At 38.2% G+C, this 26,544-nt stretch overlaps 1 protein-coding gene across 4 annotated transcripts in view; it reads left to right on the forward strand.

Moving 5' to 3' along the window:
- The window catches only part of ODAD2 (outer dynein arm docking complex subunit 2), a 150,126-nt gene that overhangs the window by 105,694 nt on the left and 17,888 nt on the right, over window positions 1-26,544 (forward strand). For 3 of the 4 annotated variants that reach the window (XM_043480163.1, XM_043480164.1, XM_043480166.1), the window contains 2 exons: window positions 218-406; window positions 2,284-2,505. In XM_043480163.1, the coding sequence (XP_043336098.1) occupies window positions 218-406; window positions 2,284-2,505 (411 nt within the window). Of the gene's footprint in view, window positions 1-217; window positions 407-2,283; window positions 2,506-26,544 lie in introns of those variants that run through there. The other variant, XM_043480165.1, reaches the window with a different exon arrangement.

Consider the following 26,544-nt stretch of genomic DNA (forward strand, 5'->3'; position numbering starts at 1 on the left):
TATCAAACCTGCATCTCCTGCATTGGCAGGTGGATTCTTTACCATTGAGTCACCAGGGAAGCATGTATTATATGTACATACATACATAAAAATTATATAACATATAAATAAACTGAATTTTTTCATACCACTCACAGTCTTATCATTACTTTGCGCTTTTTAAAAAAATGCTAAATATGGGTTTCTGTTTGATATCTTTATTTTTATTGTTATCTAGGATGCTGGAGAAATGGTTCGTTCCTTCGTTGGTGGTTTGGAACTTGTTGTCAATTTACTGAAATCAGAAAATAAAGAAGTGTTGGCGAGTGTATGTGCTGTTATTACCAATATAGCAAAAGATCAAGAAAATTTAGCTGTTATCACAGATCATGGAGTTGTTCCTTTACTGTCCAAGCTAGCAAATACAGTAAGTAATGCATCTTTTTATTTCAAAATGCATATTGTCATAAGTAGCAGAAACAATGACCTCAGAATCCAGAGACTTTGATTCAAGTTTAATATCCATCACTTGGATATTATGAGATTTAGTGAATTCATTTAATTTCATTTCATTTCTCTGAGACAAACAACTGTGAAAGTATATTTCAAACTGTAAAATGTTTAATATGCAGAATCTTTGTAAAAATAGAGGCTATTTTTCACTTATCACTGGCAAGTGGTGGCAAGTATAAATGTTACTATCAAAGTGTTAACTATCATATCACCACCATCATTATTATGAGCCTTAAGATGATTATTCATGCCAACTTTAGAAGTTAAATACTCCTTTCTAAGCTTAGCAAGCCTGTGTCGATGGCACCTTTGAGCTAGAAGATTTTGGCAATCACTGTATTCTTTATCCAGAGCTGTGCCAGATAGAACAAGCAGCCTTCAGAGATAATGACTTCACCATGACCATAGGTATTTGAGCATGGCTTGGTCTGCCACTTGGCAGAAAAGTCATAAAGCAGAAATTCAGTGATTGGAAGCTTGTTTGATCTAGAAGACTTTTGGTCCAGTCTGATACTGAATTTCTAAGAATATCTGCCAGTTCCAGTTAAGGACTCCCAAGTCCTTAATCAAGAGAACAGTGTAATTAATAAACAAAAAATTAGAGCGTTATTCAGTTGTATTACACCTGTATGAGGTAATTACATCCAAAAAGAAGGATATAGTCTACATAAGCAGTACAGAAGGACTTCCCTATAGCTCAAAGGGTAAAGAAACTGCCTGCAATGCAGGAGACCAGGGTTCGATCCTTGGGTCAAGAAGATCCTCTGGAGAAGGGAATGGCAATCGACTCCAGTATTCTTGCCTGGAGAATCCCATGGACAGAGAGGCCTGGCAGGCTACAATCCATGGCGTCGCAAAGAGTCAGACACGACTGAGCGACTAACACACAAAAGCAATCAGAAAGGAAAATGGTGGACTCAACACCTGACCTTGTTTACTGCATTGTCTTCTTCCTCTGAGGAACCAAGGTATATTACTGATGTGTAAGTATTCCTAGGGTGAAGAGGTAGAATGAATCCACTTATCCAAGTTATCTGACAGGGTCCCTTAAGAATGTCCAATATTCCTTAATTATTTTTTATTATTTGACCACTTGCTGATCTGTAGCTCTGTGTTGTGAGTAGACTTGCTCAGAAGGAAATTGAGCCTTGAGCAAATAACTAATGCCTGACACCTGATCACCTTTGCCTGCATGTATTCCATTCAATTCATAAAAAGAACCTTGATCCATTGGTGACCCACCAAAATACTAGTTTCCATCAAGACACCAGCTATGTAGCCAGTGGGTAGTTAACACCTGAGAGTGGTTCCCAACCTTTTTGGCACCAGGGACTGGTTTTGTGGAAGACAGTTTTTCCATGGACCGGGAGTGGGGGTGGGGGATGCTTTCAGGATGATTCAAGGGCTTCCCTGGTAGCTCAGATGGTAATGAACCTGCCTGCAATGCAAGAGACCCAGGTTTAATCCCTGGATTGGGAAGATCTCCTGGAGAAGGGAATGGCTACCCACTCCAGTATTCTTGTCTGGAAAATTCCATGGACACAGGAGCCTGGTGGGCTACAGTCCACTGGGTTGCAAAGAGTGAGGCAGGACTGAGCAACTAACAGTTTGACTTTTAAGCACGTTGGCATTTTATTGTACACTTTATTTCTATTATCGGCTTCACGTCAGATCATCAGGCATTAGAGCCTCGAGGTTTGTTGTTGTTCAGTTTTGGGGACCCCTCATCTAGAGCATAAGCATCACAGGGTCATTACGATGCACATACCACAGTTCGTTTTCCTTGTGCAGAATAACGACAAACTGAGGCGTCACCTAGCAGAAACGATTTCACGTTGCTGTATGTGGGGCAGAAACAGAGTGGCCTTCGGCGAGCACAAGGCAGTGGCTCCCTTAGTGCGGTACCTGAAATCAAATGACACCAACGTGCACAGAGCAACAGCCCAAGCCTTGTACCAGCTCTCGGAAGATGCCGACAACTGCGTTACCATGCACGAGAACGGCGCCGTGAAGGTACTGTTGATCAGCTTTGTGCGATAGTCCAAGTTAAGTCAGTGTACGCTGGAAAGAAACTTAAGTAATGTGAAGGTTTTACTAAAAGGGGTATTTGAACACACAAAACTACCCACATGTTACATCACGACTGTGGATGGGTCATGTGTTACCATTATCATGGTTTGTCGTGCCGAAAAGTTGTGTGAAAATAGATTCCTTCTAAATCAAAGAACATAATATGTACTCAGTTAACTAAGTAATTGTTCCATAATTTGAATTGGATTAAACAAAACATATGTTTTCAGGGAGGGACTCTGCTGGCTCAGATGGTAAAGAATCCACCTGCAGTGTAGGAGACCCCAGTTCAATCCCTGGGTCAGAAGATCCCCTGGAGAAGGGAATGGCTACTCACTCCAGTATTCTTGCCTGGAGAATTCCATGGACAGAGGAGCCTGGTGGGCTACAGTCCATGGAGTCTGAAAGAGTTGGACACAACTGAGCAAACAACACTTTTCAAACAAAATATATAGTGCATGAACAATCAGTGATATTCATAACTCTGTTTAATGTTTTATTTACTTAGCACTTATATAGTAAATAGAGGCACCAGCTACACAGGAAAAGAGCTGACAAGCAGCAGCTTGTCTTGCCAGTCTTACCCATAACAAAGAGCCAAGTCAAAGGCTTTTTTTTTAAAGAAAACTGTGTGTCAGATTTTCTTTGCCTTTAACTAATATCCAGTAGGAAAGTTTCTGTGCATAGACTTTGATGTATCTGTGTTGGGAGCCACCTTGAGCTTCTGAGTGGAGTAGTTGTATGACAATGTATATAAAAATACTTAAGAGTACATGAATAGCTTACAAGTATTAGGAAAAATTGATTTCAAGTTACAGGTCTTTTCTACAGCTTGTTTCCTTGTACAATGTAATTTTACTGTCCAGTGTCTCAGTTTGGAGCTTATGACAGCCAGAGGCATTTACATTTTGAAGTGTATGTCCAAAGTTAGCTTGATCTGTTAAACAAAAGCTAATAAAATCTTCAGTTAATGTATCTTTCAAGCTTATATGTGCTGAATATGAAGATAAGCCTGGTGAGCTATAGTCCATGGCGTTGCAAAGAATCAGACACAAGTGAGCAACTAACTCTTAACTTACAAAACATCTTCAGAGGAATAAGATTCTTAAAATGCCAGTTGGTAATTTTTTGAGGTGATTATTTTAATTTATCCTTTAAACCTATTAGAGCTGAAGAATATGATGTTAATTTTTCTGAATTTAAACCCAATTAAACCCAAGTGTGTCAGTTTTTCCATCATAAATCCATTTTTACAGCACACAAGTTAGGCCGTATTGATTTCTTCAAGCAAAAAAACTGGCATAAAAAGCACCTTTTAAACCAAGCACCAATTTTTTAAAGTTAATTATACAAGATATACTGGAATGTTAACTTCAAGTTGCTGAAGAATGGTAAAAATGCCATCACTTCTATATGATCATGTTCACACTTCAAAAAAGATTTTCTAACTTAAAATTATACATTCTATTATTGAATAAGTACAGTCTAATATGCATAGCCTAAAGACTTTTTAAAAAATGAAGCTATAAAAGTTAAGTACCTGGTAGAGTGTCAGACATATACCATGCTTAGACAATTGCCAGTTCCTTTAAGAAGAGAATTTCTAGACTACTCAGAATTCAAATTTAATAATGTTTACCTGTTACACTTCAATTTCCATATATACCAGCTATATATGCAAGTCTCAATGATTTCTTCTAACACAAGTCCATAGGTAATCTAAAATCATTTACGAATTGTGCTGTGCTACGAAAAGTGTTGAAACCATGTTCACCCACCCACATAGCTTATGTAAATCAGAAAATAAAGTAATAAAAATGATTAGGGTGAGGGGACAGGATGGAGAACAACACAGAAAGTTGGGTTTGTTGCCCTTGAGACCCCTTCCCAGGTCAACTAAGGGTATCTTGAGGGTCTCTCTGCCTTGCTCACCTGCATTGCCAACTACCTGCCATTTCTAATAGAGGATGAGTGTAAAAATATGATTCTTATAAGCTTATTGTAGGCTGCTCTGTCCTGACACAGAGACTGTCTTTATGGTGGGCTCTCCCTCATGTGGCCGTTGGGGAAGCCTAAGGACCTGTGTCTTCCTTCTTTGGTTTTAAAGAGTTAAAATTGTGGATGATAGTGTACTGGGTGTTGGTAGAACCCAGTGGGGTTTGATAGTTTCATGGATGTGAAGAATAAAGGAAAGTGTTGAGTCAAAATTAACTCCAGGTTTTGGGCTAAGTGAAGAGGAAGGACATTTCCATCAACCAAGACAATGCAAGAAAATATAGGCACTTGTTGTTATTCAATTGCCAAGTCCTTTCTGACTCTTCGCAACCACATGGACTGCAGCATACAGTCTCTTACCATCTCCTGGAGTTTGCCCAAGCTCATGTCCATTGCATTGGTGATGCCATCCAACCATCTCATCGTCTGTGACCCTCTTCTCCTTCTGCCTTCAATCTTTCTCAGCATTAGGGTATTTTCCAATGAGTCGGCTGTTCACATCAGGTGGCCAAAGTATTGGAGCTTCCTTCCAAAGAATATTCAGGGTTGATTTCCTGTAAGACTGACTGTTTTAACCTCCTCACTGTCCAAGGGACTCTCAAGAGTCTTATCCAACACCACAGTTCAAAAACATCAGTTCTTTGGTGCTTAGCCTTCTTTATGGTCCAGCTCTCATAAGCATATAAGGGTGTTACAGTACCTGTAGTCAATGTGTCGCATTGTATAACTGCTAACATGCTAACATTTCTGACTTCAAATGCACATGAACTTTATCCACTAATTTGGCAAATCCCTGACTGTTTTTGTTCCTAAATGCTACAGCACCTTACTAGTCAAATGCTGACAGTCAGCCCTTCTTATTGGTGGGTTCTACTCCACAACCATAGATTTAACCAACCATAGATCAAAAATATTTAGAAAAAAAGTTCCAAAATGCGAAACTGGAATTTTCCACATGTACTGGCAAATATTTACATGTCATTTACATTGTATTTACAACTATTTGCATTGCATTTGCATTGTATTTGTTGTTATTCAGTCGCTCAGTCATGTCTGAGTCTTTGCAACCCCATGGACAGCAGCACGCCAGGCTTCCCTGTCCTTCACTATCTTCCTGAGTTTGCTCAAACTCATGTCCATTGAGTTGATGATGCCATCCAAGCATCTCATCCTCTGTTGCCCTCTTCTCCTCCTGCCCTAAATCTTTCCCAGCATCAGGGTCATTGTATTTCATATTGTAAGTAATCTAGAGGTGATTTAAAGACATACAGATGGCCAACAGGCACATTAAAAGATGCTCAGCATCATTTATCATCAGAGAAATGCAAACCAAAACTGCAGAGAGATAACACCTCATACCATCAGAATGGCTGTCATCAGAAGACCACAAATATCAAATTTGGCAAGAAAGTGGAGAAAAGGGAACCTTTGTGCACTGTTGGTGGAAATGTGGATTGGTGCCACCATTGTGGAGAACAGTGTGGAGATTTTTCAAAATGTAAACATAGAAATACCATATGGTCCAGCAATTGCACTTCTGTGTGTGTATCTTAAGAAAATCAAAACACTAATTTGAAAAGATACAAGAATCCCAATGTTCATATCAGCATTATTTACAATTGCCAAGATAAGGAAGCAACCTAAGTATCCATCAACAGATGAATAAATAGAATGTGGTGTGTATATATACACAATATGTATATACCTATACACAATAGAATGTATGTATATATACACAATAGAATATTACTCAGCCATAAAAAAGAATGAAAATTTGTCATTTGCAACAGCATGGTTGGATTTGGAGGGCATTAAGTGAAATAAGTCAGACAGAGAAAAGTGAATACTGTAATGTTTTCACCTATGTATGGAATCTGAAAAAGACAACAAACTATTGAATATAAGAAAAAGAAACAGACTCACAGAAAACAAACTAGTGATTAGCAGAGGGGATGAGCAAGTGGGATGGGGAGAAGTAGGGGTGAGATTTTAAAAAGTATTAATGCAAACAGTGCTTAGTCGCCCAGTCGTCTCTGACTCTTTGCAACCCCATGGACTGTAGCCATCCAGGCTCCTCTGTCCATGGGGATTCTCCAGGCAAGACTACTGGAGTGGGATGCCATGCCCTCCTCCAGGGGATCTTCCCAACCCTGGGATTCAACCCAGGTCTCCCGCACTACAGGCAGATTCTTTTAAGACCTGAGCCACCAGGGAAGCCTATTAATACAAACTACTATGTATAAAATAAACTACAAGGATACATTTTGGTCTTCCCTGGTGGCTCAGTGGTAAAGAATGCATCTGAAATGCAGTAGTAGCAGGAGACACAGGTTCAATTCCTGGGTAAGGAAGATCCCCTGGAGGAGGGCATGGCAACCCACTCCAGTATTTTTGTCTGGAGAATCCCATGGATAGAGGAGCCTGGTGGGCTGCAGTCCATAGGGTCACAAAGAGTTGTACACGACTGAAGTGACTTAGCATGCACACATATATTGTACAGCACAGGGAATATAGCCAATATTTTGTAATAACTATAAAGGAGTATATAATCTTTTCAAATTGTGAATCATTGTATTGTACATCTGAAACTAACATAATATGAACCATCGACTATACCTTAGAAGCACAAGCTGGAATCAAGATTGCTGGGAGAAATATCAGTAACCCCAGATATGCAGATGATACCACCCTTATGGCAGAAAGTGAAGAGCAACTAAAAAGCCTCTTGATGAAAGTGAAAGAGGAGAATGAAAAAGTTGGCTTAAAGCTCAACATTCAGAAAACTAAGATCATGGTATCTGGTCCCATCACCTCATGGGAAATAGATGGGGAGACAGTGGAAACAGTGTCAGACTTTATTTTTGGGGGCTCCAGAATCACTGCAGATGGTGATTGTAGCCATGAAATTAAAAGACACTTACTCCTTGGAAGGAAAGTTATGACCAACCTAGATAGCATATTAAAAAGCAGAGACATTACATTGCCAACAAAGGTCTGTCTGGTCAAGGCTATGATTTTTCCAGTGGTCATGTATAGATGTGAGAGTTGGACTGTGAAGAAAGCTGCACACCGAAAAATTGATGGTTTTGAACTGTGGTGTTGGAGAAGACTCTTGAGAGGCCCTTGGACTGCAAGGAGATCCAGTCCATCCTAAAGGAGATCAGTCCTGGGTGTTCACTGGAAGGACTGATGCTGAAGCTGAAACTCCAATACTTTGGCCACCTCATGCAAAGAGCTGACTTATTGGAAAAGACCCTGATGCTGGGAGGGATTGGGGGCAGGAGGAGAAGGGGATGACGAGGATGAGATGGCTGGATGGCATCACTGAGTCAATGGACATGAGTTTGAGTAAACTCCTGGAGTTGGTGATGGACAGGGAGGCCTGGCGTGCTGCAATTCGTGGCGTCACAAAGAGTCAGACACGACTGAGCAACTGAACTGAACGGATACCTTAATAAAAAGCTTTTAGAAAGTACATAGGACAATGTGTGTAGGTTATATGTAAATACTACATCATTTTATATAAGGAACTTGACCATCCATGGATTTAGGTCTCCACGGGAGTCTTAGAATCAATCCCTGAGGGATAGCTGTGTAGTTTTATTTCCTAGACCTGCGAACACTCCTGTAGCAGCTGCTTGTGAGCAGTGTGGACAGGTTCCTTGACAATTACCAGAGTCATCCTGTCACCCTGTTCATAAGTAGTTTATTCTAGAGTTAGCTGTTTCCCTGTACAATTTCCTCAACAGTAGCAGCTGCCATTATGCAGTGTATCTGTCTCATGCCAACTGGTGTTTATTCTGTAGTAACAGCGAAGGAGCAGGCTTGAGGGTCTGGAATAGATTGAGTTCAGTTTCTAATGTGTTCCATTCAAACGTCCAGCTTGAGTTTTAGGTCTAGAGCAATGCTATCCAGTAGAAATGTAATGTGAGCTACATATGCCATTTTACATTTTCTAGTAACCCTGGTTTAAGTGAAGGTAAAGAAACAAGCAAAATTAATTTTAGTTATATATTTTATTTAACCCAGTATACTCAAGATATTATTTCAACATATAATCATTGAGATAAAATGCTAATGTTTTACATTATCTTTTTTTTGGTACTAAATTTCCAAATCTGGTGAATGTTTTTACACTTATGATACATCTCAATTTGGACTGGCCATGTTTCAAGTTCTCCATAGGTGGTTAGTGGTTTTCTTATTCCACAGCATCGGTCTAAGAACAGAAGAGCGGGAAGATTCAGGAAGTGTCATTGGAGAGGTATTAAGGCATGATGAAGGGTGGATAAGATGTTTTTGGCAGAGAGTTTAGTGAAGCCTGGGAAATGTCTACATTTTCGGTCATGGAGACTGTAAACCATGAGGAAGAGCCATCACAGTGAACTTAGAAGTCAGCAGGTTAACCAGGAGTTCTGGGAGCCAAAGAAAGAGCAGGTTACCGAAGGGTTTGTGTTTAAACACTGCTAAGCAGTCAACAAGGATTTCCTAATTCAGTTATGATGAAAAATAATCCTTGCATGCTGTCCACCTGAAACTATCATAACATTTTTAACTGGCTATACTCCAATATAAAATAAAGAGTTGTTAAAAAATAATCCTTGCAGTAGAGCCTCTCCAGGTTAAACTCTCTTCTATAGGAACTAGTAAATACTCTGCTCTGATGGATACAATGGGACAGGAATAATCCAGTTGTAATCCTTTTATGGTTTCATGCAGATTCCCTTCTCCAAGTATCAGCCCACGGTCTGTGTCATCACAAAACCCTGTGAACATGGAAACAGAGCTGTTGGCAACTATTTTGAAAATATAAGACATCCAGGAGATATATCAAAGTCATTTGCTGATCATAACAAAACTGTAATATAAGAAAATGATTGAAAGAGGGCAAGAAGTTGTAGAAAATCTGAGCAAGACAAGCCCTCTCCTAAGACAGAAAAGTGATCAAATAGAAAGATGATGAGTACCTTTAAGAGGCATGAAACTGCCTTCTCCATAGTGACACTGGGTTTGTTTATGCAGGTGTCTATACCAGGCAGATAAAAACTACCATATCTTTCTGAAAGGCAGGAAATTGAAGAGGCTGCAGAAATGCAACCTGGAGTAGTCCCAGCAGTGGCAGAGTGAGGGGAGAGTGCTTCTATTTGAGTAGCGTTCCAGTAAGTTAGGTTTTAGTTTATCATATTTAACTTTAATATTATTTATGTGTCAAGTGTTTTCCTCATTTTATTTTTATTTTTAACTTACAAATGCAATAGCTTTATTAAATCTATGTGTAATTAACATATACATGTATATAATTAGAGTATATTATTTGGTCAGTTTTGCCATTTATATGTATGTACTATGCATACACACCCGCACACACATGCAGACAAAGACACACCCCCCACACACATGAAACCATTAAAATATCAAGATAATGATGTCCCAAAGTTTTCTGCTAGCCCTTGGCAAACCTTCTTTCCTCCTCTCTGTCTTGGGGCAACCACTGATCTGCTTTCTATCAATATAGATTCATTTTAGCATTTTCTAGACTTTAACATAAATAGGGTCATACAGTATGTGCTCGACTTTTTGTTTGACTTCTTTCACTCAGCTGAATTGTTTTTATCTTCATCTCTGTTCTTACATGTATCACTGGTTCAGTCTTATTGCTGAGTAGTATTCCACTGTATGGACATACCACAGTTTGTCTTTTCACTTGTTGATGGACTTTCGAATTATTTCCCATTTTAGGTTATTACAAATGAAGCTTCTGTAGATATTCATGTCCAAGTCTCATATGGACATATGCTTTCACTCTTCTTGGGTAAATACCTATGAGTGAGTGGCTGGATCATATGGTACCTGTATGTTTAACTTTTGAAGAAATTGCCAAATCTACTTTCCAAAGTGGTCATGCTGTTTCACATTCACACCAGCAGTGTTTGGGAGCATCCCTACCAACACTTGGTATGTCCCGTCTTTTTTATTTGAGACATTTTGATAGATGTGTAATGGTATCTTGTGGCTTCAATTTCAATTTTCCTAATGACTAGTAATATAGACTATCTTTTAATGTGTTTATATGCTAGCTCCATAACTCCTTTGGGAAAATGTTCACATTTTTTGACCATTTAAAAATTTCACTGTTTCCTTAATATTGAGTTTTGAGAGTTCTGTATATATTCTGGATACAAGTTCTTTACCATAGGTATAATTGGCAAATATTTTCTCCCAGTTTGTAGCTAGTCTTTTTATTCTCTTAACAGTGTCTTTTAAAGAGTAGACATTCTTAAATTTGGTGAAATCCAATTGATCTTAAAAAGTGAATCATGCCTTTGGTGTTACATCTAAGAAATGTTTGCCTAACACATGGCCACAAGGATTTTCCATGTTTTCTTCTGGAAGTTTTACAACTTTTGGTTTTACATCTAAGTCTATGACCCATTATAAGTAAATTTTAGTTTATGATGCTAGGTATGAATTGAAGTTAATTTAGGGAAAGGCATAAGGACATCATTTGTTGAAAAAATTTCCCTTTCTCCACTGATTTCTTTTGCAATTATGGCGAAAGAAATCAGTGAATACGTATCTGTTTTGTTCCCTTGTTGTATTCATCTATATCTCTGCCAGTACCACACTATCTTAATTACCACAGCTTTGTAAAAAGCTTTAAAGTTACATAGTATAAGTCTTCCTACCTTATTGTCTTTTGAAAGTTGTTTTGCATATGCTAGTTCTTTTACATTTCCATACAAACTTTAAAATCAGTTCATCACTTTCTACAGTAAATGCTTCTGGACATTTTTGATTGAAGTGACATTAAATCTGTAGATCTTTGGGGGAAAATTGATATCTTAACAATATTGAATCTTATGACCCATTAAAAAGAACTGTTTCCATTAAATTAGATCTTACTTAAAATCTCTCAGCTACATTCTGTAGTGTTCATCATATGGGTTTTTCACATCATCCCTATGTAATCAAGATTTTTTGATGCCACAGTAAACAGTATTTTTGAATTTCAATTTCTGTTGTTAATTGCTATTATGTAGAAATGTGATTGATTCTGTATATTAATCTTATATCCTGCAATCTTGTGAAACCAACTTATTTATTTACTCTAGTAGGTTTTTGGAGATCTGTCATTTTCTACCTACACCAGGAACTGGCAAACTTTTTCTTTAAAAAGTCAGATACTAAAAAAAAGTCAGATATTGAATATTTTAGGCTTTTGGGTGGCATATAGTCTATATTGCAGATTCTTCTTTCTTTTATTGTTGCCATTTTTTGTTATTATTTGCCATACAAAAATCAAAAAGCCATTCTATATTCTGTAAGCCATAAAAAAACAGACTGTGGCTTGCCAACTTTTCACATAAACAATCTTGTCATCTCAAATAAAGACTTTCTTCTTTTCCAATCTGGATGTTTTTATTTCTTTTTTTCCTGATTGCATTGGCCAGAAAACTCTGCATAATGTAAGAAGCAGTAAGAGCAGATGTCTTAGTCTTAAGGTAATGCATTCAATCTTTTACCATTAAGTTTAATGTTAGCAGTAGGTCTTTCAGAGGTAGTCTTTATCAGGTTAGGGAAGTTCTCTTCTATTACTACTTTAATGAGAATTTTTTATCAGGAGTAGATGCTCATTTTGTCAAGTGCTTTTTGTATATCTATTGATATCATCTTAGGATTATTTTTAGTTTGTTATTATGGAGAATTACATTCATTTTCAAATGTTAAGCCAACCCAGAATTCTTGAGGTAAACCTACTCTGTCATGATGTATTATCCTTTTCATACATTGTTGAACTTAACTTGCTAACATGCTGCTTATAGTTTTGCATCTATATTTGTCTTTATAGTGTTTTTTTTTTTTTTGCTTATAATGTCTTTCTCTGTGTTGCTATCAGGATGATGCTGACTTCAGTGAATGAGTTGGGAAGTATTTCTTCCTACTCAATTTTCCTGAAGAGTTTTATAGCCCTGGCATTATTTCTTCCTTAAATGTTTGGTAGGATCCAATTTCTTTAATCAATATAGGGCTGTTTATGTTACTACTTCTTGAGTGAGCTCTGATACCTTGTATCTTTCAATGAATTATTTCATTTCATCTAAATTGTCAAATGCTTTGGCCTAAAGTTATTTTAAGTATTCCCTTATTCTTTTAATATATATAGAATCTGTAGTTGTAGCACAACTTTCATTCCTGATATTGGTCATTTTTGTCTTATTTTTTTTATCCTGATCAATATGGGTAAAAGTCTATCAATTTTATTGATCTTTTCAAACAACCAGTTTTGTTTCATTGATTTTTCTCTATTGCTTTTTATTTAATTGATTTCCTTTATGATCTTTTTTATTACCTATCTTCTGATTAATTTGGGGGTCTCATTTTCTCTTGTTTGTCTAGTTTCTTAAAGTGGAAACTGAGGTAATTGGTTTGATACGTTTATTGTTTTCCAATAAAGGTGCTTAGTTGTCCAGATTTTCCTCTAATACTGCATCTCAGAAGTTTTGATAAGTTATATTTTCATTTTTATTATTTCATTTCATAAGTTAAATTAGAAATACTTTGTAATTTCCCTTTCGATTTCCTCTTTGGCCTATGGATTATTTAAAGATGTGATGTTTAGTTTCTAAATACTTGGGGATTTTTTCAGTGGCCTTCCTGTTATTGATCCAGAGAGCCTTCTGTTATTAAATTATAAATGATCCTTTATATATGATTCTTTCTGTTATTAAATTATAAAATTTAATGCCATTGTAGTCAGAGGACACACATTGTATGACTTGAATATTTTTAAAACATTTTCAGACTTGTTCTATGTCCCAGAACATGGTTTGTCTTGTTAATATTCTATGTCCACTTGAAAAAAATGAGTATTCTGGTGTAGTTGGGGTAAAGTGTCCTATAAAGTTTAATAAAGTCAAGTCGGTTAATATTGTTGTTCACGTATTCTACATCTTCACTGAGTTTGTAATTACTTGTCCTACCAGTTATTGTGGATTTGACAATTTCTACTTGCAGGTCTATCAGGGTTTTTTTTTCCTTCATATTTTGATGCTTTATTATTAGTTGCATAAATATTTAGGAATAGTATATCCTATCAATGACCCTTTATCACTCTGACATGATTTTTATCTCTGGTCATATTCTTTGTTTTGGAATCTACCTTTTCTACTATTAATAGAAACCCTAATATTTTTTCCTTGGTTACTAGTAGCATGCTAAATTCTATAGCTTTTTCTATCCATTTATCTGTTTGTATGTCTTTGTGTAAAGTGTTTATTTATAGGCAGCATATAGTTGGGACTTGCTTTTTTGTTCAAATTGCAACCTCTGCCCTTGTGTGGGAAGTAAGAGGGAGTTGCTGCTGCTGCTGCTGAGGGAGGGCCTATACTATTTACGTTTAATGTACTTTTGACATGACTGGCTTTAAATATATCATCTTGCTTGTTTTCTCTTCTTCCCTTCTTCTGTCTCCCCTTGGGTTTATTAAGTTCTTTATTATTCCATTTAATCTCTTTTGTCACCTTACTGGTTATGATTCTTTGCTGTATTTTAGTGATTGCTTTCGACTTTGAAGTATGCGTATTTAATTCAGCATAGTAGTGGACTTCAAGTTACAGCATACATAGAAACATATAGTCTGAGAATCAGACAACATAAGTTCATTTCTATCCTCTCAACTTTTGTGCTATTGTTGCCATGCACTTGACCCCTGGTGGTGGTGGTTTAGAATCTGTCGGGTCCGACTCTTGCGACCCCATAAAATCCACAGTACATTGTTCTCATTTTGGGCTATAAATAGTTACCGTTTACAGATATTTAAACCAACAGGAAAAAAGTACTACTTATTCTGTTCTGTAGTGCAGCTTTTCATCCGGTGTCTTATTCTTTCTGCCCAAAGCACTTTTAACATTTCTTAGAGTACACTTCTCTTGATGATAAATTCTTTCAGCTTCTGTTATGTCTATAAAAGATTTTATTTTGTCTTTGTTTTTGAAAAATATTTTTGCTGGGTGTAGAATTTTACACTGACTTTTTTTTTCCTTTCAGAACTATAAACACATCGCCCCATTTTATTCTCACTCACCTTATTTCTGAAAACAATCTGCTGTCATCTTTATGTTGCTTCACCTATATGCTATGTGTCTTTTTTCTTTGGCTACTTTAAAATTGTATTATTTTCACTGATTTTGGGCAACTTGATTATGATGTGCCTTTGTGCCTTTTTTTTTTTTTTTTTTCATGTTTCTTGTGCTTGAGGTTTGTTGAGCTTCTTGGATCTGTGGGCTTAATTTCTTCAAATTTGGAAATTTTTGAACCACCATTCTTCAAATATTTTCCTTTTCTCCATCTCTTTCTACTGTCCTTGGAAACTCCATTTCCATTGATATGTGGCTGCTTCAAGTTTTCCTACAGCTCCCTCCCATGGTGTTAAATTTTTTAGTCCTTTTTCTTTGTGTTTTAATTTCTGATATTTCTATTTCTTTGTCCTCAAGGAGAATTTTTTTGCAGTGTTAGTTAGCCTTTATTTACACTCAGTGAGTTTTACATTTCAGATACTATAATTCTCACCTCTAAAAATTCAATTTGAGCCTTGTATCTCTACTTAATATGGTGAGTCTTCTCTCTGGCTTCTTGCATGTACAAAGTTGAGTTCTAATTACAGTTCTAATATCATTGCTGGGTTGCTTTCAATCATCTGACTTTTCTATTTATCATGAATCACTGGACATCAGACCATGAGTTTTTAATGTGTTGAGTATTGGATATCTTTTTCTTGTATTTATTTAAGTATCCTTGAGTTTTGTTCTGGGGTGCAGTTATGCGACTCTGACACAAGTTGGTCCTTTCAGTTCTTGCTTTTATGCTGTTTTGGCAGGAATAGAGTAGGTCTCATTCTTCCCCACTTCCCAGGCAAAAGATCCTTCTGGTTATTCTACCTGACACCCTGTAAATTATGAAGTCTGCTACCCTGAGGCACTGTTCCTGACTGTGTGTGAACTTCAGAGATTGTTCCATCTTCCAGGTGGTCCTTTTCCTGTCCTCGAGTAGTCTCCCAACAGACAGGTGATGATCAGTACTGCCCCAGAGGTCCAGGGACACTGATGCGGGTCTCCAGAGGTCTTGCCGCTCCCCTCTAGTAACCTGCCCTGAAGACTCGAGTCACCACAGTCCCCCAGACTCCCCTCTCTGACTCTCAGCTTAGGGAGATGGCTGAGCTTTGTGTGCATTCTCTCTTCCTGTGCTGCAACCTGGAAACTCTCTCCAGGCAGCACAGTTTCTCCAGGCAGTAAATTTTCTCTAGGCAGTAGGCTGGGAGACCCTTTAGGGCTCACCATTTTTGTTTCCCTTTTCTCAGCGATCACTGTGCTTTGTTTGCGTCTGATGTCCAATGACTGGAAGGCCATTGTTTTTTATATTTTTCCATTACTTGAGACAGGAAAGCAAATCCAGTCTCTATTACCCTATCTTGGCATGAAGCAGAATTCTTATTTTCCTTTTAGATTTTCTCTTATGTAATAAATTCATGGAAAGTGATAGCTGGCCGAGGCAAGTTATCCATTTTAAACACATGTTTTGCAGATGAGAAAACAAAGAGCCAGGTAAGTGAAGTTCCTGAAACTATGCAGTCAATAGAGGTCATAACATCATTAATGATTGTGATGTCTAGTTGGGTGCTGTTTCCACTAGATGAGTGAATTTCAAACCATGTCTCATGACCCTTAGAGTTCCCCCAGGGAAAAGTCAGCAGCCGGTAGTCAGGCCCCGGTGTAGCAGGGCAGGCAGGGTGTAGTCATCCATGTTAGTCAGAGCAGTTATTTTTTCCATTTTGTGTATTAAACTTGTGTAGGAGATTGCTTCATAAAAGCTTTGGCTGCTTTAAAAAGAATAGAAAATTACTGCCCGAAGCCATGTTGTCTTTTAATAGTTTTTTATGCAACCTAATAGGAGACATCCTCTTCATATTTATTTTGCACTTTGCTTTCATTTGATAGAAGGTTTCTAAAATAAGAATCTCTCCAGTAGAAAATAAGAATTCTAATCTTAGTTCTTTGTATTCTGACAAGTATGCTGCATATAAAAATCTGATATGAGCATGACTCTTTTTTTTAGTCTAAGTTTTCCTTGGAGAGTTTTCGGCAATGCCTTTGCCCTTGAGGTGATCAGTGGTCTTTCAAGCATTCAGGCAGCATTTGGGGAGAACTGACTGTATCTCAGAGGGTCTGAGCCAACAGAACACGTGTCTTCTTCCACACCAGCTCTGCTTCACTGGAAGGAATCCACCCTCTGTCTGCTCACTCACTCTCCCCACCTACAAAACAACCTCCCTCCCCCCTACAAAACAACCCACCGCCTTTTGAAAGCTAAAGGTGAGACAAGATGAGAGGATAGCTGCATGTAAAGCAAAAGCACTAGATAATAATTAAAGTCATATCATTTTCATTTATTCAGCTTGTTATGTACAGATTCTATTCTAAAAGCACATTCACATATATTCTTTCATTCATTCTTCTCCACTAACCAGTGAGATGGGAATTGTCATTTTTCTCCCTTTATAGATAAAGAAACAAAATCTCATAGAGGTTAAGTAACTTGCCCCAAATCATCCAGGTCATGAGAAAGAGGGACCCAAGGAATCTGGTTGCAGAGTCTGTTCTTTTCACCCCCCTTGCAATGTGAAGTTGAAGTCCCCCCAGTGCACACCTGGGTGTAGATTCTGGTCCTGAAGGCTCTGTCTGAAGGACTGAGTCTGCTTGAGGAACTGCTTTATGGGGCAGAGTAGCTGCCAGGAAGCAAGAACAGGAATGGGACTTGGCAGAGAACATGCTTGCTTTGTGGTGGTCGAGTACCTGCTCCTAAGCCTAACCCTCACATCCTTTCTTGAATTATATCCAAAATGCTATAATTTTCTCCTTCATTTTCATGATTTTCCAGCCTCTCATGCTGCCCTTGAAGCTCTTGCATATTCTTAATGTATTCCAATTAAACATTATTACCAGAGAGAATTATAGGATGTAAACTTAAAACCAGATGATTTTGTGATTTAAAAAATTACATTTCTAATCTTTGAATGTGAAAGTCACTCAGTCGTGTCTGACTCTTTGCTACCCCATGGGCTGTACAGTCCATGAAATTCTCCAGGCCAGAATATTGAATCTTTTCCTTCCCCAGGAGATCTTCCCAACCCAGGGATTGAATCCAAGTCTCCCACATTGCAGGTGGATTCTTTAACAGCTGAGGCACAAGGAAAGCCCAAGAATACTGTAGTGAGTAACTTATCCCTTCTCCAGTGGATCTTTCTGAATTGAACTGGGATCTCCTGTGTTGCAGGCAGATTCTTTACCAGCTGAGCTAGATGTTAATAAGGGTAGCTGCCTTTTCCAAAGGTAATAATATATTAGTTAATATTGGTTAGTTTAGTTAATATGAATGGCATTTTATGCTCTGTGTGTATGTATATACTTGACATTTTTAGAATTAAGAAAATTGGAACTAAAATACAGTTCCATCAAGCTTTGTGCTGAATTTAAACTTTTTTGCTAATCTACAGCAGGTTTTTAGGTCTACATGAGGTATATTCCAAACTTCCAAGATCTTTGTATTGTTTTTACTTTTAAAAGCATCTTTTACCACCAAGGGGCATACTTCTAGGCATTATAAATACTACTAATTATGACGTTATGAAAGGAGAAATCCCTAATCAAAGAAACTAAATTCAAGATCTAAGTTTAACCTGGAAACTTGGGGTAAAAGTCTTAGACCTCTTAGCATATCATGAATGACAGTGTCCATTCTTAAAGTCATACGACATCTTGTGAGTCAAAACTCTCCTATCTCCTCACCCGATATTCTGAGTATCAGGAGCAGCCCCACTCCTGGGCCACCTGAGTGTACTGTGGTCCATTACAGCATCCTGTCCCAGAGCATGGTCCACAGTCTGCTCATCTCAAAGCAATATGGAACTTGTTGAAAAATGCATATTCGCCGGTCCTTACCCTAAATTGACTGACACAGAGACTCTGTAAACAATACCAGGAAACTGTATTCTAATCACACTCCTAAGGTGACGGGGAAGCATGTGGAAGTTTGAAAACCACTGATCCACTGAGGGCGCCAGACCATCACTGACATTTGTCATCCCCTGACACTCAGAACTCAGCCTCTTCAAAGGTAAAGGTTAGAGAGCCCTGAACCTGGTGAGTCCTTCGCACCCACGAAATGCTGGTTGTGCACTCAGAATTCTCTGGGGTGTGATATCATAGTGAACAGGAATCATGTGGCTCCTGTCTATATGAAATTAGGGAGGGCAGGCAGTTGTGGAACTCTGTTTTCCAGGACCTCTGCCAGTGTGAAGACAGTCTGTCTAAGATGCTTTATTTGCTCCTCATCAAAGACAAGACAAGGGGGCCTTTTTTATTATTAACTTGTAACTTATTTTTGGCTGCACTGGGTTTTCATTGTGGTGCACAGGCACTTCGCTGCTGTGTGTGGGCTTTCTCTAATTGAGGCAAGTGGGGGCTACTCTCTAGCTACATTGGGCAGGCTCCTTGTTGCAGTGGCTTCTCTTCTTGCAGAACACAGGCTCTAGGGTGCTTGGGCTTCAGCAGCTGTGGCGCAGGGGTAAAGTTGCCCTCTGGCCTGTGGGATCCTAGTTCCCAGACCAAGGGTTGAACCCATGTCCCCTGCATTGGCAGGTGGATTCTTAACTACTGGACCACCAGGGAAGTTCCGACAAGGAGGACTTTCTGCTAATATTATAAAAATAAAATTTCCTCTAACTGAGACAAGGCTGAATTTATGGGTTACTTGCTTTAAAATACCATCTTCAAAGTTTGCAGCTTTGAAAATAGGAATGTCGGATCTGACAGTGTGCCAGTCCTGGCCAATCCAGTTTAACTGAATTGGCTTTGAAAGGATATCAAAGTGTATGTTGTATGATTATCCTACAGAATAACCTTTTTCTCCTGTCATCAGAAAAACACTCAATATTTGTTAATGGACAAAACTGTGGGGCCTGGAGGCAGCTGGCCGGGGGCCCTTCCTGGCCCTCGGCCTCTCCTGGCGCCCTAGGACTAAGGGCTTGTTATTTGAAGTGTGGTCCCGGGCACAGAGCGGCACAGGGTGCTTGTTAGAAAGGCACAATCTCAGACCCTATTCCAGACCTACTGGATCAGAGTCTGCATTTTAGTAAGATTCCCAGATGATTCGTATCACAGTCAAGTTTGAGAAACCTTGGATAAGGCACATCCTCTAAGCAAACTTAGAAAAAGAAACCAAACAATACTGCAGTATTCCTGCCTTTACCGGCTATTCCAATTTGTTGTAGCTTGAACATTTTCTCCAAATGTTGACTTAGATGTGACTTTTATGCGATTATAAAACTTTTTTCTATAAATTGCTAAAATTTCTGGTTAGGGATCAGAACATGTGGTCACTATAACTTTCCTAAGCCCTTCTTAGGTATTTCATATATTTATCCCAAACCACCATTTAAACAAGAAAATCCTTAAATCTCCTACGCTCCATATAAAACCACCTTTTATTTTCCCCAGCATTGCTGACTTCATAGTTGAAAAGGACACCCTTTTGTTCGAATGCCCTGAAATTTGATGAACTAGTCCACGTTTAGTCCACTAGTAATCTTAATTTGTTAAGTTTAAATGCTAACATTTATAGCTATCTCTCAAGTAATCGTATACATGAAGAGCTGCTTTTCATCAACCAGTTACTTTTCTACTCAGTTACACTGTGGAGCATACCACAGCATCCACTACAGTGGTGTTCATCTACTGCAGTATTTTCCAAGGAAACAAATTATTATTATTATTTATCCAGCTGAATCTTTTCCTAATCCTCAGGATTTTCACACACAGATTTGTGTGCAGATGGGCTCTTTCTATTTTATTTTTAAGGCTTTATACTCCACCAGTGGCTTCGGTCTATTTTCTTTTTTAACTATGACACCAGTTTCTAATTTATTCCAGATACGGTTTTCTAGTTTATTTTAGATACCAGTTTCTAATTTATTCTAGGGAATATATATTATTTTATATGTAATTTCAAACATTTAGTCACAAATTATACAGTATTTATCCAACTTCTGAAAAATTTGTGAATGGATAATTTGAACATGAAGCATTGTTTTTTAGAATCCTCTACCTATTAGAGTCAGAGTGGTGAAAGCCGCTCAGTCGTGTCTGACTTTTTGTGACCCCGTGGACTATACAGTCCATGGAATTCTCCAGACCAGAATCCTGGAGTGGGTAGCCTTTCCCTTCTCCAGGGGATCTTCCCAACCCAGGGATCGAACCCAGGTCTCCCACATTGCAGGGTGATTTCTGTACCAGCTGAGCCACAAGGGAAGCCCAGAGTGCTGCTGCTGCTAAGTTGCTTCAGTTGTGTCCGACCCTGTGCGACCCCATAGACGGCAGCCCACCAGGCTCCTCCGTCCATGGGATTTTCCAGGCAAGAACACTGGAGTGGGTTGCCATTGCCTTCTCCAGAGAATGAGCTGGGTCTATTACAAATGGTACTTCTATGAGCATCCTTGACATAACTTTTTGGTGGACATAAGCATAGACCGAGTGCTATAAAGAGGGAAACACTAATAGTGATAACAGTTGCTTGCAAGTCCATTTTCATTTTAAATTTCACCAGGTAATTTGGAGTCACCCATTAAATGAAAAGTTAGCAAATATTAGACTATTAGACTTAATAATAAGAGATTGCAGTGTTTTTCTTAGACTAATGATTAGTATGAATAATTGTATATATTTTTATAACATATATTACAGGATATTCTCTTCTTAAAATTGCAGCCAATGACTTAGTGTTTTCTGCTGATCTAGGTGCTTTATTCTTTCTCTCACTATATTCATAGTCACCCCATGATCCTGACATTACCATGCCTGTTTTTAAAGATTGGGAAGCATTAGTTCAACAGTCTCAGTGATGTGCTCAATGTCCCATAGATAGAATGTCCCATAGAGAGAATGCAGGATCCATTTAAGATTCCAGAAATCAAAAGCAACACAACTCAGATAAACTTGGGCTCCTAAGGGGAACCAGAGGCATTGTGACAGATCTTATGGGCCAGAAAGCAGCAGAGCCTAAGAGGATGCTGGGTGGGAAAAGAGCTTCAGCATTTGTAGCATCTTTTCTTTCATTTGTGTTCTCACTTCCTTTCTGTATCTGTTTCATTTTATTCTTTCTCTGAGAGTTGTCTCTGTTTTTCCACATTTGTCTCCACTGTTTTGGCTACGCTTACGCTGCAGTCACCCAGGGAGGCCACATATTATTTTCATTTTTAATTCAAAAATCTCAGAGAAAGGAATCTGATTGGCACAGTTTGAGAAAAGTACCTACCCTTAGTCCAATCAGCTGTGGATGAGAAAACAGTGTAGTCTCTTACCAAATGGCTGTCCTCCTGGGGATGAGGAATGAGGACAGCTAGGGGTGCTCCTGGTGAGCTGGGAGGGCAGCAGAAAGGGGCGCACCAATGCGACAAGCCACGACTTAGATTTCTGGACCCACCAACATGAGAAATTTCTGTGTCAGTGAACTGTCTTATCCATCGTGCTATTATTGCCTGTATTTAGAGTTTTATATATATATATATATATACACATATATATTTGTGTGTGTGTGTATACTTTTATTATGACATTATCATTGTAAGTCTTTCAAAAATGTTCCTAACACTTCTAAAATGATGTGCTTTTTTTGTTAAAATGATAAATTCTGCTAACAGCTTTGGCTAGCTTTATTTATTATTAGTATTTTATTTTTATTGAAGAACTCTTTCATAAAGCAAGCTTTGTGAGTTAAATGGATATAAACCATAAAATGTGAGAGGTAATTATTTATAATTTTTACTGAAAATATTCCAGATCTAGCTATTGCCAACTGCTGGTATGGATTTAGCATTCTGAAATTTAAAGCAGTAACTTTTGGCTCTTTTTTCGTCAAATACTTTGTGATTAAACTATTATACTGTCAACTGAAGTTTAAGGAAAGACACTCCTTCACCATTTAAAATGCTATGCAAAACAGTCTTCATTTTATGCACATATAAACCTGTGAAGCTTTCACATGTTGGTTTTGGGATTTTAAACTTGGCAAATTACAGATTCTTATTTTTATATCTGTCACTGTTGGCTCCAAACTTTGAAACCACAGGATTTACCTGGCACTCACACCAAGGTAATGCTTTTCCCTTTCTTTAAATTAGCTGCTACTTTGTGATTAAGAATGATGCACAAGATGACAAATAACATCAGAACAATAATATATTCAAATTACTGTCAAATCAATATCCAGATACAAAGGCTGCTTGAATTTGGGGCTGTTTAAAAACCAAACATCTGTTTGTAGCACTGTTTTCAAAAACTTCACAGCAAAATGTGAACACACTATTTATAAAATTTTTTTTCATTTAGTTTAGAGGAAACCAATGAAAGGTAAAAACAAAAAGTCATTGCCATCTGAGTGCATGGAGGACTCTCAGATGTGCACCTCCCCTCCTGAGTTGAGTGAAGCCAGAAACCGTGACCTTGATATCTGCTCCTGAATATCACATTTCTAGAGCTTGTTATTCATACATCCTAATAAGTTGACTATGGAATCACTGCCACATAAAAAAATTTAGGGCTAAGGGGTGTTGGAGTCCACAGAATTCACATTTGGGACTGGAGAGTTAGTCTTTCTCTTAACCTAATCATGTCCCAAAATTAGGAACATCAGGCTCCACTACAGTTTTCTGATTACAGATAAAAGAAAATGACAGGACTAGGTAGCTTATCTTCACTGAACTGTACAGTCTGGGACTCCTGAAATTTGAATGGATCAGCTGTCAAGGTGCTAGGTTGGCATAAGATACTCTCAGCACAGGTAAAGCCAAGATCTCCTGGTCTCAGAAAAAGATGCTTTTCCTGCCGAACTGCAGGTCTGTTGAGCCCTTCAAGTAGTCGCTCTTGCCCCACAACTTTTTTGTTAATAAATGATTCATTTCAAATAAATGCAATTGCAGCCAACTCTGCAGAAAAAATCACTTTCTTAAAAAAGAGAGTCAGTCTGAGAGGGTCAAAAATGCACAAACAGTATGGTAAAATAAAGTATACGCTGCTCCTTTTAATGGAAAAGAGTGCTACTGGCTGCATTTGCCAAATTCAATCAGCCTGCCAAAAAGTCGAGGAATCTGGCAGGGGTTCTAGAGAGTAGTTCCATGTTTCATCTGTATTTCTTCTCTGTATTTATCTAGCTTCAGAAAATGCCGGGAATGTTTTTTCCTTCCGACTTGGCCCTTTTTTGAAACCACAGAAATATACCGGGAAGCTTCTCGTAATTGTTTGGTTACTTACAGTGCTGTCAGTCTTTAAACTTGTGAGAAATACATCGTTTCCATTGGAAATTTAGAAAAAGCACCAACAACTGTTTGTTTTCACTTTCTGAAATTTATCTTGGGAACAAAAAAGAAAAAAAAATCAGTTTTATTAATTGGCAGCTACTGGCCTCAGTGCACAAAGGCAGGAGGCCAGCTCATTATTTTTGGCCTCCAGCTGACCCAAAATGGTTTTCTCGTATAAGAAGCTATTCACAGATGCTAGACATAAGAATTAATAATAATAATGGTATTTCAGACTTCATGAATAAGTAGGTTTTGGCACTCAGAAAATATCTTCTGTTTTTCCCTTGCAAACAGCAATCCTGTTACATACAGAAAGTAAACAGAGCTTGAATTAGCAAGTTGAAGTCTTTAAGGTACCGAAATTATGCATGCATTAACAGTCCCTTCTAAGGCTTCTTTTTTTTCATTTCCTTCAAGATCAATCAGTTTTTTTTTAATTAAAAAAATACAAAGCCCTTCAGTTCATAGAGGCTGTGATCTCTCTATTTTGCAACCCATTGCCACGATGTAAGATGTCTGCCTTTGAACACAAATTTAAAAATACATGTGCTCAACAAGAGTTATGTTTTTAAAAATCAGCTTAATTATAATGTATGCATATTTAAATTAAAACAACGATGTCTGTGCTTCAGGAGTGATCAAACAGAATGGCTTATGCTTCTGGTTAACAAGTCAAGACTTGTTCATAATATCCTAGTTTGCAGTATGCTTTTGGTTTTTCAATCACTTCATTCTCTAGGTCTTTGTTTACCTGTGAGTAAAAGTAAGAAAAATATTTCTAAAGTTTAAGCTAACATTCTTTATAACCCAAGTTTAAAGTCTGAATCCCTGGGGAGGAAAAAAATCAGAAAAACCCTGCTAATGCTCTATTTACAGCAAGGAAAATCGGCATGCAGTTTGAGGGGGTCTCTTTACAACTCGGGGCTTAGTATTTATACCTCTGATTATTGTAAGAAGTAACTTAAAATGTGCACACTGACTACTGCAAATGTTGATATTTTTCACTAGACCATGATTTTCTGATTGGGGGAAATCTGATCAAATTTCTGTGAAAATAAATTTCTAAGGTCCTTTTTCTTAGATGGTCGGTCACTTGCCAGTGAAACTTCATGTCAGAATGTTGACCCACTATTTTTCATTCCAATTTGCATGCAGAGAAGTAAAAAACAAAAGCCTCTTTGAACATTGTCATCTTGGCCAAAGAAGGGTAGAAACTCTCATCCAAGCTGTGGTGCCTGGTCACCTAGAGACACATCTTGGAGAGCCAGCCTCCTGTGCATGGCTTGAGGAGAGCACAGATGGACCTGTGATGTCCTCCCTGTGACTGGAGAGATGGCAAAGGTGCTGGTTTGTTGAAACTGACGTTGTGTGTTGATGACAAATTATCATATTTTGGGACATATACCTTTCTTGTGCCACAATGTCCTTCAGTTTTGCTTGAACAAGTCCTAGAAACCTTCACAGTGGGACTGTCTGGGATCTAGAAAGGGAACCTCAAGAGCCTAACTGAAGCAACATTGGGTCCAGCTCTTTTCTGCAAAAGGGCAAGTCCCCGTGTGTGTGTGTGTGTGTGTGTGTGTGTGCGCGCGCGCATGTGTGTGTATTTACATATCTGACAAAGGACTTGAATTATTCAAATTATGTAAAGAATTTTTACAACTCAAGAAGAAGATAAACAACTCAATTAAAAATTCACAAAACATGATCCAAAGAGATACATGCACCCCACTGTTCACTGCAGCACTGTTTACAATAGCCAAGGCATGGAAGCAACCTAAATTGCCATTGGCAGTGGAATGGATAAAGAAGATGAGGTATATATATACAATGGAATATTATTCAGCCATTAAAAAGAAGGCAATAATGCCATTTGCAGCAACGTGGATGGGCCTAGAGAGTGTCATACTGAGTGAAGTAAGTCAGACAGAGAAGGAGAAATATCATATGACATCCCTTGTATATGGAATCTGAAAAGAAATGATATAAACTTACTCACAAAACGGAAAGAGACTCATAGACTTATAAAATGAACTTAAGGTTGCCAGGGGAATGGATAGGGAGTTTGGGATGGTCATGTACACACTGCTGTATTTAAAATGGATAACCAACAAGGACCTATTTTACAGTGCAGGGAACTCCGTTCAACATTATGTGGCAACCTGGATGAGAATGGAGGTTTGAGGGAGAGTGGATACGTGTATATGTATGACCGAGTCCCTCTGCTATTCACCTGAAACTATCACAGCATTGTTAATTGGCTATACCCCAGGACAAATTTAAAAGTTCAAAAGAAAAAAATTCACAAAGTATCTGGAAGGTTCAGCAAAGATAAATGGATGGCAAGCACAAGCACATGAAGAGATGCTCCACACCACTAGCCATCAGAGAAATGCAAACCAAAACTTTACAAGACACAAGCATACACCTATCAGAATGGCTAAAATTCAGAAGACTGACAATACTAAGAGCTGATAAGGATGTGGAGGAACTGGAACCCTCACACACTGCTGACAAAAATGCAAAATGGTACAGCTACCCCCACCCTGGAAAACAGTTTGCCAATTTCTGAGGAAGTTAAGCAT

The sequence above is a fragment of the Cervus canadensis genome, chromosome 10 (assembly GCF_019320065.1).
Source record: "Cervus canadensis isolate Bull #8, Minnesota chromosome 10, ASM1932006v1, whole genome shotgun sequence".
NCBI lineage: Eukaryota > Metazoa > Chordata > Mammalia > Artiodactyla > Cervidae > Cervus > Cervus canadensis.